We start from the raw sequence: 15,534 nt of genomic DNA, 5'->3' as shown, positions 1-15,534 counted from the left end.
TACAGAAATAAGTTTCTGAAGCATTTTGAAAGTTCGTGGAGGCATTTTCTCACCGCACAATGCTGCACAGCAAGAAATAAGCACTTTTGATATAATAAACTTGCATTTTGTGCAAAGCATAGGGTGACCAGACGTCCTCTTTTATCCGGACATGTCCTCCTCTTTAGGTCTCTGTCCGGCGTCCAGGCGGATTTTTTAGAAATCGGTAAATGTCCTCCTTTTTTAGAAAGAGTAGGCTATAGCATCCACCGTAGCAAATGTTCTGCATAGAGAATGCTTCCACACATAATTATATTCATATCACTTGGGGCGCGTTAAATATGAGAGCAATGCTCACCTAGCATCTGGGAGCTGAACATGATCACTTTCCTGACTGAGTCATTAGTAGGGGTGATGATTTCCAGACATTTCGAGATCCCGAGCAGTTCGAAACTTCCAAATGGTAGTTTTAAAAAGTGGTTAATTCTTGATGTTTTCTGAATTATAAGTGTTTTGACACTTCTCTGAAATTGTTAGCTTTTTATTTTAGAAATCGAAAGAAAGGGAAATGACGTCAAATTCACGATTTCCACACCGTGGGGAATGTTTTATCATTACCCGTTCCTGAAAATTTCTTGGGAAATTGCGGATTTTACCTGTCCGGAACGTCAGGATTTAAAAAAAATTCCCCGTCCCGACCAAAAAATGTTCTGTCCCGCACACCCTAGTCATTAGTATGTATTATTGTAACTCGTTGCTTCGCAATCTGAGAGTTGTGAAACACATGTAATTTGAGCAATTCCTTTTTGATTGACTGATAGGGTTTATTTTAATTCCCTTTTCTGCCACTTTTGCTAATCGCGAAGATAAGGATGAGGGATGATTTTCATGAAGGGGAACACACAAATAACACCCATATCCAGGCTGGAATTCGAACCCGGGACCTCTGGAGCTAACCACTCCACCACAGAGGTCGGCCAGTTCATTTTTGAGTCATACATACGCGATACAGAAACGCGTAGTGAGAATTTTGTTGTTAAGTAATATTTACTTTCATGAAATAACGAAGCGAAAGTGTAAATTCAACCATATTCTTGCAAGAAAATATCCAGCTTTTAAAGGATGGAAGAAACGAATATGAGGTAATGTGTAAGGTGGCTGTCACTTTCCCCTCCTGTTGAAAGAGTGCAAAAATGTTTGTGGCATTAAAATCATATTTCCTGACACAATCTAAACTACCTAAAAATTTAAGTTCTGTTTTTGGAAATAAGTTAAAGCGAAGCTTACTTGTCACATTTGCATTCACTTATGGTGATATTGCATTCTAATATCCAACAATTGTAAAAAGACTAAAATTCTGTGCTTCAAACTATACATATTCTTAATTATGATTGTCCTGTGCTAAATAATACGATTAGGAGATTGCTTTCGTTGCTTAAAGGTAATAGGAAATTATTTAAAAAATCATCAGATTTATATTGATTAAATTATGAGTAGGGACGTAAAGTTTTCGTTTTAACGATAACACCGAATACTTGAAGAAAGCACAATAAAGTGTCTAAAATGGATTTGGCTAAATAAAGGAGGCAAGTTTTCGGTGTTTCGGAATCGCGAAATAGCTCGAATTATGCAATCTTTCAGAATAACACCGAATTTTGCACTTTAAAACGAAAAACGTCGCGAAATATGCAATATAAACTAGGGATAACACTTCTTTTGTTCAAAAAGTACTACCTGAAGTGCTAATTGAGCTGTCGTTTCTAGACTAGCTGGTGAAAGTTTGATTAAACCGAAATTGTCACGCTTCATTATTTCAGTTTGGCACAGATATGACTGACAGTAGGCTATTTAACCTCTTCCTGAAATAGAATTTGCTCGGGGTGGGGGGATCTTCCCAGAAGGGAAATTGATTAGGAACGGGAAAATTTTCAGGGAAAAGCACCTTTTGTGTTTCGGGGAAGGGGGAGGGGTTGTGTATGCGAGTGTGCATACACAACGCCTAATTTGAGGTAGCAGAGGGATTTTCCTGGCATTGTTGGAGAAAGTTATATGTATGACTATTTTCAAAGATTTGGGTGATATCATTCAATAAACATTTCATATTTACTGGCTGATGAGACGAAATAGTTTTCCAAATGGAAGAAATTTGATAATTCCTAACAAAGGTAAGCCTTAAATTTATTTATTTTTGTCATTAAAACTAAAACTTGCCTCAATTTCTAAAGCAATGTGAAAATCTTAATCATAGAAGGAACAGTAAATATGCATGTAAAAATAACCAATTTTAAATTAATAACAACGAATTTTGCCCTAAACCGCGAAAAATAATACCGAATTGTAGTAACGAAATTCAGTTGAAAATAAAACGAAAATTTCACGTCCCTAATTATGAGTAATGGTAAATGAGTTGCCATTTTTTGTGGTGTCCTCTTTTTTTATGACTTTGTCCTCCTTTTTCACCATGCTCTGTCCTCTTTTTTACATGTATGTGTCTGGTCACCCTAGCAAAGCAACAATATTATGCTGTTGTTTCCATTATGTATCTGCAGATGGTGCAAGCGTCAAAAGTCACGCGGTCTCGCCAGTGTTTCCAAACGTTCCTTTTTTTAACTATGTTTACCTAACCTAACCTTGCTGGAAATGGTCCGTGGGGCTATCATGAATGATTTTTAAGGCTATCCGTCAATGGTTTGTGATGACATAATGAACACGAAAGTAGGTATTTTTCGGTTAAGAAGGTATCGTAAAATTATACCAAAAAAAAAAACATTCTCAAGCAAACGCACAGCAAGTAATCGTTAAAACCCATGTGTAATAGAAATGGAACCATAAAAAAATTGCGTGCTCAATGATTAAATCGGAATTAAACAATCGGAACTTGGGCCGAACCGTCCTAAAAAATGTATTACAAAAGGGGTATATGCGAGTACTAACCTGTACTTTCAAAATACAAAACCATGTTGACTAATTAAACCGGTGGTTATTCGTCAGATTACTTTCATACCGATCGTAGCCCAACATCAACTACCAAACATCTTTCCTTGCAAATTATTTTGGCTTGGATAATCAATAACACTGCAGAAACAATACGGGTTTACCCAATGAAATAGTCTTTCGGCGAAAAATACCTAAAAAAGCATTGAAAGCAGAAAACAACCTAACGAGAACGAACACACGTTATCTGTGAGCACAGTTGCACAAACACACAGATTCATAAACACCCCAAAGAAGACTACAGATTATAAATCTCGCAGAATCGGTTGTTTCTTCTCCAACTTGTATGAGATCCACCAAGCTCTCTCTCTCAAGTGGAAAATATGCGAACTACAGGTTTCCCCGTAACTTTAACTAGCGCCACTGCTCCCATGCCAGGGTTTCAGATGCCTTGGTGGATCTTAAGGGGTGTGCGGGATTCCGAAAAGTCGGGACCGGGATCGGGAAAAAAATTGGCAGTGTCTGCTGCCACGTTTATTTTCTGCTAGGACCTCAAAAAAGATGCGCGTGGCAGTAGACTCGGTCTTTGTTTTATCGTGATTTCATCATGCTATGTATGCAATTACGTCTGTAACACATACTGTGAAGTTGTAGCGATTACTTTCACATAAATATTTTAAGATTAGGTCCCTTAGCATTCTTCCAATAATAAACCTAAATGCTCTCGTAGTTAGGTTAGGTTCCGTTAGCATTAAAATAATATCGCTAAATGCTTTCTAAAGAAAAAGGTTCTAAATTACCTGTACATTCATTCCCACTAATCATAAACTTCCATTTCTCTCGTCTTAATATGTTCTTAAGATTTGTAACATCCTCTTAGCAGACGAATTACGTGGCAGCAGCAAATTTGATGCTTATTCTTACTGCTGTCACCTGCGTGGCAGCAGACTCGGCCAAAAAAATTTCCTGGCCTGATCCTAACTTTTCGGGATCCCGAGCACTCGGAAAATACCGAATTGTCATTTCAAAAAGTCGTTAATTCTCGACGTTTTTTGCATTTCAAGTGTCTGGAACTTATCGGAAATTGTTAGTTTTTATTCCTGAAATGCAAAAACTATCACATAAAGTGAAGATGGCTTGCAGAATTCGAGATTTCAAGAGCTTCGGAATGTGGGGATTGAAAAAATTTCCCGTCCCGACCAACGAGCTATATATATAAACACTAGAGAGGGCCTAAACCGGTTTTCACGCGGCCAAGCTGTGACCATTTGAACACGCGGCAGCCACTTCTGGAGTGGTCAAAGCATTGCCTATTTACAAAGGAAGTGCACGATGTCAAAGGTGTGTTCAGCGTATAATCGCACAAATACAAGTGATATAACAAAATGAGGTAGGAGTCATCAACCATGAGGCCCCGTTTTTCAGGGAACTCCACAGCAGATAAAAATATTTGTTTCTGTGAGGTTTATTACGAGTATATGGGACACCGGTGCTTCCAATTAAGCAACTAGTCTGATTTTTTTCTGACTTAAAGGATTGTTTTTACATTCTTTAAAATATCAAAGTTGCTGACACCATATTCTAATCAAAGTACTACATAAAAATTGGATCAAAGCATTTCTATCAAAAGTAATATATACTATTCGTGAAATCATGGAGTATAAATATTATTTTACAGGAAACCATGTAAATTCGCTACTGCTTTAAAAATCAATAAAATGAGAATTATGATAGAGAGTTATTGGGTATGATATAAATTGCTACATTTATACGTAAATTATTAGTTTGCTATTGAAATGAAAAGGAAGACTAATTTAGAAACTCAGCATCCCATAATTCTTGATTTTAATCTTCAAGTGTTCATCTTATTGCTTCATGTAATAATACGAAATATGTACATAAATTAATTGTTTATTCCTTATAATATTTTTGCTCTTGTGATAATGTAGGACATCTGTACTTCAGACTACTTAACAAAAATCAGATTTTTTCTAGATCTCTAAAAGAAAATAGTTAGAGGTCCAGCGCCAGGCACCACACCCACCTATGGCCGGCTCTGATGTGACTATACATATGGAATACATGTAGACAATGCAATCTATGTAATAATGTAAACTACTCGGCGTCCAAAGAAGGCTAAAAGAGCAGTTTTTTTTTTTTTTGAAACAGAATTGAATGGACATTTCCCTGCAAGTTCTCGCGTTTCTCTGCGTCCAGTTTAAGGCAGAAACGAGACTTCCAAAGTTGCGACGCTAGCGTTGCGCTGAAAACACGCAGCCGCCATGTTAATACGTCACGACTTAGGGAGAGCTCGTTTGTCGTCTGCTTCGAGCATAATAGTGGCTTCGAGCGTCCAGTTTACTGCGGGTAGCCCACGGTGAGCGAACATGTGCAGCAGTTTTACAAATCCAGATTTAAATAATGGAAGAAGGACCGATAGTGGAAAGGAAAGCTATGCTTTGTAATGATCATTCTTCCATGAAATATCCCTGCTGCTCACGTGCAAGATAAATGAAAGGGTTCTGCTGCGTGCGTGTTCTCAGGTCAGGCGAAAAATATTGCTTGTAAAATTGGTCGCTGACCAAACTTTCAAAAATATATATATTTTAAACTTATATTTATCGAAATTTACCATAACCTATGTAGTGCAAAATAAGAATTTTCACATTCTTCACTTTATTTATAAAGCCTATTTTACTTTATTTTCCATAAAGCAATTTCAGTTTGAGTTTCATTTCTGTTGCGCAAGTTATGATCAAATATTTTTGGGAAATTAAGAGAAAATACACTGAGAAGCTTACATCAGTTGCACAGTACATGTTAATACTTAGTTTATGTATAATTAATACAAGAAAATAATGTGTATAGCCAAGGGCGTATTTAAGTGGGGGGTTCAACGGGTCCACCCCCTCTTTGATTCAGTAATATTACCAGAGTTACCTGTTCATCCGCTTGTTCATAAAAATTTCTTCACACTTATTTTATTCTCTTAAATTAGAGACGTAAGACGGGATACGGATGGGAAGGAAATTACGTAATTCCACACACCACATGGGACTGCAGACCAAATGTCTGCAATTTCCTGATAGTTTCGGAATTCCTGCGATAAGAAACTGCATTGAGACTGACTGTCAAATCAGTTATTTTCCCCCCTCGAGTCATCTTAAAGATATTTAGTTTTTTAAATCGCAGTGACACAAGATGAACAGAAAACTATCAATTCTCGTAACTTCGTGACTACATACACACAACTTTGTCGGGTCCAGCACCCCCTGTTCTCCAACAAGTTTCCGGCCAGCAGTGTCCTGGATTTTCACTTACAAAATAAAGCAACCCTAATCATACCAAAAGTTGATCCATCTCCCCCCCCCCCCCCACGTGAACTATATATACGCCAGAGGCGAAGATATAGTACAAGCAATTCAAGCACTGCAAGCACCCGTCCACAAAGCTTCTACAAAAAGCTGTGCTTTCCGAGCTTGCGTGATTCCCGAAAATAGCCGAGTTCAACCGAAAGCAGAAGGATTCATCTATGGGTACGTTGCCAGCAAAAACTAGTAACGAATATTTGTCTTCATGAACACGTAAACAAGATCGCAAATATAATAATAATTGTTAGTCATAAAATAACTAAAAGAAGTTATTATCACTGTTCTAAATTCCATATATATCATATTATATTACAAATTATTTTAGATTTCGCGAAATGTAAAACGCGTAAAAAAAAGTTGACATTGGGAGTTGGGGCAGTGGAATTTCTGCACCCCCGTGAAGAGTTTTCTCAGGGAGGGAGGGAAGATTGGACGGACCTTGGTCCTGCACCCTGCTTCCTGGTCGGTCCAGCTCAAATTACGCCAGAAGTGTTGACCGCTACCAGTGTTTGCATCTGCCAAATTATTTACGCAGTAATTCAAGTGAGCTCTTTCACAAATTTTACAATCAATAAATTGACTGCTTTTGAATAAAACTTGGGGTGAAAATAAAGCTATCTGAGAAAGAACTATCTACTGATATTTGTACATGGCATAGAAGTAAATCGTATACATTCTGCATATTATGAGCACAAGAATATGTTTTAATGATTGATTGATTGATTTGTTGTTTTAAGTCCACTTTATGCACAGTAAGGCTAATCGGGACTGGACCTACAGTTTAAAATGGGATCTGAAACACTTGTGCCTCCACCGGGTATCGAACCCTGAACCCCTTGATTACAAGGCGACGACACTACCACTGCGCCATCGGGGAGGCCCGAATATGTTTTAAGTTCTATTATTATGACGCAAGTGGTGTTCCCAGGGTCTTTTTACGGTCCCCATTTTGTCATCTTTTCCTTCATTTGACGTTTTTTCTTAGATATACTGGGTCAAAAGGGGGTTATGTCTACCATCCACCCCCCCCCTTCGCCCCGGGCACGCCATTGAATGACACTTTATTACTTAAATATTAATGTACATACTCGTTCTGCTGAAATGATTCTGATTCCTCCGCGTAATTTTTATCTCCAAACTGATATATCTTTCCTTTGTGACGGAAATAGGTTGGTATCACTTTCTGTTGTTTCAGAGATTTTCAAAGTGATCTTGTGTGGATGCTTGCATTTGCAGTTGTGGAAAGCGCGTGGGATAGTGTGAGTGTTTGTTGCTTCGTGTTTTGTGCTGTGAATTTATCGGAATGAACGCGTATTTAGGAACGGTTGATGTGAAGTGCGGGTGTATTATTGAGCAATTGAAAATTGCTTCGTTTAGCTCGAGAGAGATAAGTGTTAAAATCAAAATCGTGGAAGGGGGTCGACCAACAACAAGAGTTTGAAATTTATTGTGGTGAGTACATCGTCTATGCATGTGTTTCTTTGCTTTGAAATGAATTTTTTATTGTTTGTGTTTAACTTTTTATTTAGTGTTTAAGTTACTCCAATGCGGTTTTTAGGGTGCCCAAAAATACTAAATTACATCATGCAGCGTAAAATAAACAAATGATTCCTTTTTTTTTTTATCTAAATCGGTTTGGTCACCGTTTGACCATATTAAATAATAATGAACAAATAAAGGTACTAGTAAGTAAGTAAGAAATTCCGTCTCCCTTTAGTCGTATGCGGAAAGTTCGCATATGCAAAACGTTTAATATCATATGAATAACGTTACCTGGATTTTTTTAAAAAGTAAATGTGACGTTTGCGGATCATATGGTTTATTTTTAGTACAGTCACTTTATTACGATATTTTGACAAATCCAGCGACTGGGTAAATGAGGCTATAAACCTTGAATCTTTCCCCTCGGCATGTCGTTGTACTACATGTTTTGTTGTACTGAAACATTGCTTGCCTCCTTCGTAAGACTACGCTTCGCTACTGATATACGCCCATGTGTATAACAATATCCCATAGTGAAATGGTACGATATATTTTGAACTTTGTACGGCGAAGAAAGCCGCCTCATCTCGTTACCCCGAACGCATTAATTGGCGGTTCACAACTTCGCCACTAAGGATCCTATCGAGACGAGACATGACAGCCTTGGTCTCGTTCTCGTTGAGAGTTGTAAATGTCTGTCTCGTGTTTATTTGTAAATGTCTCATTGGCAGTCTCATCTCTATTTATAAACATCCGTCTCGGTTTGGGAGCGCAAATCTTGTTTTCGTCTCAAGTCTCGAAAAATATAGAATTAACAACGTATGCAAAGGCTTATCATTATAAAAAAAACTTTCTTAATATTTTTTTTTTTTTGACTCCTCGTTTCGACGGTACGAGCCCTCGAAAACTGAATATTATTCTGCTTATATATGCAAACTAAACCGCAGATTCAGAATTACCAGGAATGAACTGGCGTTGTAATTATTATCCACAAAATTCATGATTTATCTGAGGAAGTCGCATGTTCCAGGTTTGACTCTCGACCTGGGCATGACTGTTTCCTTGTGAGTGACATTTCATTGAACTGGAAATTGTTACATGGGAGGATTTTTGCTCGAGACTTCGGGGACAGCTAGGAGGATGCTTCTATTGTTAATGTTAGTGTTGCTCACGAGACGAGACATTTTGCGTCTCGTCTCATAAGAGGAGATGGGACAAGTGAATGTTTTCGAAATGAAATGGGACAGAAGAAAAAGTTCGTCTCGTATCGTGGCAGGTTGGGTGATACTTATAGATTGTGCTTGTTGGTAGTGGTGGTAGTGTGTGTGTGTGTGGGGGGGGGGGGGTTCTCCTGCACCCAGACTTCGAATACTGCTAGTCATTCATCTTCATTGTCGTGTTTAGCCAAAAGAGGGAAGAAATGTGATGTTAGAGAAGATACATACTAAATTAACCATGCGTTCTCATCGTTGCGGTTAGGGCCTCCCCGATGGCGCAGTGGTAGCGTCGTCGCCTTGCAATCAAAGGGGTCCCGGGTTCGATACCCGGTGGAGGCACAAGTGGTTCGGATCCCACTTTAAACTGTAGGTCCAGTCCCAATTAGCCTTACTGTGCATAAAGTGGACTTAAAACAACAAATCAATCAACCAACCAACCAATCATCGTTGCGGTTAAACAAAGTGACGGAAAAGCGACGTAAAAGTAGGCTAAATACAAAAATTTGCAATATATATATTAACTGAAGAAAACTGTCATCTACTGCAGGAAATTTAAAAACTCCCCGTACCTTTTTATACCGTATCACCTCTTATATTGCAGAAATTGGCGTGTAAACCAGTGTTCTAAACGTATTATCTTAAAATTTGCGAAGAAAATATTATGACGAAAATAATTGTAATTCCAGAAAAGGCATTCCTATAACATTAAGTTCTTGCCAGTCAGAACCAACCTATGTATTTGCATTGAACAAAGCTGTTCACGTGTTCAGCCATTGACTGTTACAAGTTTTGCTTTGTCACCCTAATGGGAAAACCCTATACCGAGTGGCTGAATTATAGTAAATACTACTTACTCCTAGGGCATAATTCATCTCCAAGAAATGGAGCACAGGTTTTTGCACTGGAAGTTACAAGATACTTGTTTTACACAGTAACAAGTGACTTTACTGTCGCTTCCGAGGCTCATGCTAAGTTGACGGGACGAGCAGAAGCTTTGCCTGCACGCATTTCTAAGTGATGACGTCAGAGGACCTCGTGTCTGTGGAGAGGACGTTTTCAAATCCGTGACGTAGGAGGTGAATTTCAGGGGTGTTTGAAGGCGTGTTTCTCGAGAACCAAAACAAATATCGCCGAGATATTTTGCACATTTCATGTTTGTGTCATTATCCGTAAAATGAATGGATTTAAAACGTTTTTCATGTCAAAGTGGAAATGTCCATTGTCTTTGGTTTTGACTTGTTGAATACGTGCGGGATACAAACATCTTGTTAAGTATCACATACTGAAAGCAGACAACGTTTGTCGCATGAATGCAACTTTTCTTTTTAACCAAGAGTTTATGCTCGCGAAAATTCTGACTTCGTTTCCCTGTATATAGGCGAACTAGGAGTCGCCTAGAGCCTACTCTTACAGGGGCCTCGCAAAATCGATAATTTATACGTACTTATTTTTGATAAATGAGTAGAATATCATGACTGAAAATGAACTTCAAACAAGTACAGTCACGGATACTTCTGGATTGTAGCAACCCTATTTAAAGTATATGGGCTGTTATAACCAAGAAGTGTCCGTGACTGTACTTTAGGTTTGGTGTTTTATGATAGAGTAAGGCAGTGGTAGCGTCGTCGCATTGTAAACAAGGGGTCCCGGGTTCGATACCCGGTGGAGGCACATGGCACAGTGATTAGGATCTCTCTTTAAACTGTAGGTCAAGCCTCGATTAGCCTTACTGTGCATAAACTGGACTTAAAACACCAACTCAATCAATCAACTATGGTAGAGTATTATTATATGAATAATGAAATAGAAAAATGTACACAATGTTATAGTGTAGGGTTTGGGACCTCGCAAATTTCAGGGCCGCCATGGAAGTTGGCAGTGCTCAAAAAACAGGTGTCGTTCAAGACAGCATTTCGCATTCCTTTTCTTGCAGGTTACATTGTCTACATACGAAGTGGAAATTTTTAATCATAACCAATAACAGTTTATCGTAATTCTCTTTTGTTCACATTGTATTGAATTTTGACGCTGTTTTGAATCACTCTTTCACGTCAAATAATAATCTCACTTCATGGTTTCATTCTATAATTAAACGAATAGTACACATTAACAACTTTTTATTAAAATATTTGAACACTAATCTTATGTAGTTCTTTGTTGGGAATATGATTTAAGTGATTTTGGATATATACTGCTGGACAAAAAAAACCGGACACCTTAATATTTGACATCTGAATTGCAATTACTTATGAATTACGCTCTCAGTTAAGTATTGAACATTCATTATTGAACATTTTCCACAGTTTTCCGTTTATTATTTATCTATTTATTTATTTATTTACTCGTATTTACTTATTTGGAACACTTAGTAGGCTCAAAATTAATTTCATGCAATTTTGTTTTAATTTATTGATTTTCAATTCCTGTTGATGTTATTTTGTTTAATGTCTAGAGAGGCATGAATTTTGGTTCATAGTAACCATAGTAACATATATTATTGACATTGTCATTGCTGGTATTTTTCTTGCAAGTGTATTGTAAGTTTGCTGCTAGCTTGAAAATGAGACGTGAAGAGGTAGTGTAAAAGCAGTAGCTCTTCGCGATGATGGTCGTAGTGTACACTATATTGCTAGGGTGCTAAATATAGCACGAAGTACTATCCATGAAGGTCTCAGACGGTATGATGCAACCGGTTCCTATGGTAGAAGACCGGGTTCTGGTCAGAAACGATGCACAACAGCACGGGAAGATCGTTTAATGCGTATCATAGTCTTAAGAGACCGTCGTACGACTTCAAATATTGTGGCACAGCATTTGAGAAATGTTCATAGAACTGTGGTTTCTTCACGAACAGTTCGTAGAAGACTGAATGAAAGTGGTTTATCATCTCGGAGGCCGGCTGCAGGTTCCAGGTTGTTAGCACGTCACCGGAAGCGAAGACTGGAATTTTCTACAAAACACTTACGTTGGAATGTGGAGCAGTGGGAAAAGGTTTTATTCTCTGATGAGTCAGAATTCAACCTACGTTCATCAGACGGGCTTGAACATGTGTATAGAAGACCTAATGAGCGTTATGCACAATGTTGTTTCGTTGAAATAACACCCTTTGGAGGTGGTGGTGTCATGGTCTGGGGAGGTATCTCTTTACAAGGACGTACAGACTTGGTTCTTGTAGATAATGAGGCAATGGCAGCTTGCAGGTATATTACAGAATGTGTGGCAGATCATGTAGTACCATATGCACCATTCATAGGCCCGGACTTTGTTTTTATGCATGACAATGTGCGTCCTCACGTTGCGAATATTGTCACGGAGTACTTGGACGAAGTTGCGATTACGCGATTAGAATGGCCACCACAAAGTCCGGACCTAAATCCGATAGAGCACGTCTGGGATCAACTGAAACGACATGTCAGAAACCGCGCAATAGTTCCAGAAACAATTGAAGAGCTAAGACGTGCTATTCAAGAAGAATGGTAGCAATTGGACCAAGAAGTGATTGCCAACCTTATTCGAAGTATGCCACGGCGGTTACAAGCTGTAATTGATGGCAGGGGAGGTAACACCCGCTATTAGACCCCACCAGTACCAGTTAACAATATTAAAAAAAAAATATTGCTAAGATTTTTTTTGGTAGTTTTCTGTAACTTTCGTTTATGTTCTAATTTAACTTATTAACAATAAATTTTAATTTGCTTTCTGTTGAATATATTCAGGATTTCTTATTTCCAATAATTTCTGCAACATTTACTTAGCCTTCGAATCAGAATTTATGCGTTATCACAAAAAATGCAAGTGTCCGGTTTTTTTTGTCCAGCAGTATATTTAAGTCTGTGAAAACAGCGAAGGAAAATTAGATTAGTTGCTTAATTGGAAGCACCAGTGTCCGATAAACTCGTAAAAACTGGATGTAAACAATTATTTTATTTGGCGCGGGGCCCGAGTTGCCTCTCCCTAGGGCCGGCTATGACAATATCACATAATAATTATTGCAGTTATTTATCGTAGCCTTGTGGAATAAGCACAAACGAAGAAAGTATTTAATTCTCCAAGCTATTTTGTGTTACGAAGGGCTATCTTTCTGTGCAAAAGAGGAAAGTTCCGTGAGGCAATATGCGTGCAAATTTTGTATTAGCAGTATATACAGCTCTAACCTTTCACTAGAAAAGGTAAAAAACTCATCTGTGCGATAGTAGAAATCTTTTCTAATGTGTAGCTAAATATTCCTGTAATGCATGGGTTGTTAACGTCTGCGCCACTGTCAGCTGTTCAGCCTGCCTGACCACTTACGGGCTACCTGCTCCCCGCTCAAATTGTTTCAAAGATGGCTGCCTCGTTGCCTCTCTAGTGCTTATATACAGGGTGTCCACGCTAGAGGGATCGAGAAATAAGTGATAATTTCTAGTGAAAAGAATGTATTGGTAACATAAACTTTTACTTTTACTTGATACAAAACTCACCGAGTTTCAGATGATGTTCAATGCAACTCGATATGTGCACCTTTGGTGGCTCTGCACACATCTAAACGGTATTCAACTTCCCGCCAAGTGTTCTCTAGCATTTGGGGAGTCACAAGCGCTACTGCATTTGTGATGCGGCCCCTCAGTTCCTGCAAATTTCTTGATCTGTCTCCTTGATAAACAACGTCCTTAACATATCCCAGAAAAAAAAAGTCCAAAGGGGTTAAATCGGGTGACCTGGGTGGCCAGGCAAGGGGTCTTTCTCTTCCGATCACATGTCGGGGAAACGCTCATCCAAGAAGTCACGCACCTATCGATGATAATGGGCCGGTGCTCCATCTTGCTGGAAAATCGATCCTGGGGGAAATTGGTCTATGGCGACGTTCTGTAACATGTCCAGATACACATGTCCTTTGAGTGTAGCCTCTAAGAAGAAGAATGGTCCAATGACAGAGTTCCTCGTCAATCCACACCAGACATTCAATTTAGTCGTGTCTTTCTCATGTTCTTGAATAACATGGGGAATCTCTGAACCCCATATCCGGCAGTTGTGCCTATTGATTTTGCCGCATAAATGAAAGGTTGCTTCATCCGAGAAAACAATCTTGTCCAGATACGAGTTGTCATTTTCAATTCGCAGAAGCATTTCAGCTGCAAAATGTGCCCTAAGCGGACGATCATTTGGCTTTATGTGGTGATGAAGCTCGATCTTGTAAGCAGTCAAATGGAGTCGCTTGTGTAAGACCTTGTGAATAGTCGATCTAGGAATTTGAAGTTCGGAACTAGCTCCTCGGACAGACTTCCTTGGACTCCTTGCAAATGCCGTTCTCACACGTTCGATTGTTGCCTCATTCACAGACACTTTCGCATGTTCGCCGGTTTGCGGTAGTAAAGAACCTGTTTCTCGGAGTGTTCTGTCCCATTGGAGAATCACTTTATGACCAGGTGGATCCACATTCCACGTACGACCAACACGGCGTTGAACCCGAGTAACAGATTTCTCTTCTGCTAGCCATAACATGCACTGAACTTTCTGTTGCGGTGTCAACATGTTTTCCACTGCGCGATCGACTACTGACTGGCGCCTGGCTACCTTTCGAGACAAAAGCTATTGACGCTCATGCGCGACCGTGGAGCTGTCTGAAAACAGTGTTGCACAATCTCGGAGAGTTTCCCTTTCCTGTCATATGAAAAATACAGCAATATCCTTATCTGGTTTTAAATGGCGAACATTTATTTCTCGATCCCTCTAGCCTGGACACGCTGTATATATAGCTCGTTGATCCCGACCCAAAAAATTCTGTCCCGCACACCCCTATATGGTTCTAGACTTGTGGACAGTGGCGTAGCGGTTGCCCCCGCAAACCCGCCATGCGGGGGTGGGGCGAGGTGCAGGGGCCCCGAAATGTGCTCTTGAAATTGTATAAACCGCAGAAATTCGACAGATAGTGTCGTTGAGGAAAATCGATTTTCGAAACAGAAATCTGCGGTTGCCGAAAGTATCATATGACAACGTCTGTGATTTAGGGGAACTAGCAAACTATAGTCCATCCATCCCACTCTGGCATCATATTTTGTTTGTCACTAAGGAGGCCCCCAATACTTTACTTGCAGGAGGGCCCCAGAGAACTGCGCTATCCCACTGCTTGTGGAGTACAATAATCAACGATACCGTGCGATTGCGTTCACTATTGTTCCATCTAGGGCTGTGTAGGATCCCAGAAAGTCAATACCAGGATCGAGAGAACAAAATTCTCGTCCCGATCATGACTTTTCGAGATCTCGAACAGTTGGGAAATTTCAAGTGAATATGTTTAGCACTGGTTAATTCTTGGTGTTTTCTGCACTAAATGTGTCTGAAATTTCTTCTTCTATAAATGGTAATATTCATTCCAGAAATGCAATATATATATAATCATAATCTTTATTCATCCGTTGACTCATTTTGCATGTGTGTGTTATATATATGGGAAAATAGTCTGTGTCAGTAGTGTAAATTGGTTGTTTCTAAGTAACACTTGGTACGAGCCCTTTTTCTTTTATGGATTTAACCTCAGTGGTAGCATATTTTGACGATTTTTTTGTTGATTT

At 39.1% G+C, this 15,534-nt stretch overlaps 2 protein-coding genes across 2 annotated transcripts in view; both read right to left on the bottom strand.

Moving 5' to 3' along the window:
* The window catches only part of LOC145989285 (coiled-coil domain-containing protein 25), a 48,663-nt gene extending 45,476 nt beyond the window's left edge, over window positions 1-3,187 (bottom strand). The window contains exon 1 of the mRNA XM_083124617.1: window positions 2,914-3,187. Within this exon, the coding sequence (XP_082980743.1) occupies window positions 2,914-2,938 (25 nt within the window). The 5' untranslated portion in view covers window positions 2,939-3,187. The remainder of the gene's footprint in view (window positions 1-2,913) is intronic.
* Window positions 3,188-14,551: 11,364 nt separating this feature from the next.
* LOC145986347 (uncharacterized) overlaps window positions 14,552-15,534 on the bottom strand; it is a 32,192-nt gene continuing 31,209 nt past the window's right edge. The window contains exon 3 of the mRNA XM_083120225.1: window positions 14,552-14,623. Within this exon, the coding sequence (XP_082976351.1) occupies window positions 14,552-14,623 (72 nt within the window). The remainder of the gene's footprint in view (window positions 14,624-15,534) is intronic.

Source organism: Lepisma saccharinum, chromosome 1, assembly GCF_977018435.1.
Source record: "Lepisma saccharinum chromosome 1, izLepSacc3.1, whole genome shotgun sequence".
NCBI lineage: Eukaryota > Metazoa > Arthropoda > Insecta > Zygentoma > Lepismatidae > Lepisma > Lepisma saccharinum.
Note: the sequence above shows the minus strand (reverse complement) of the source record. Positions and strands in the feature narration are given on the sequence as shown.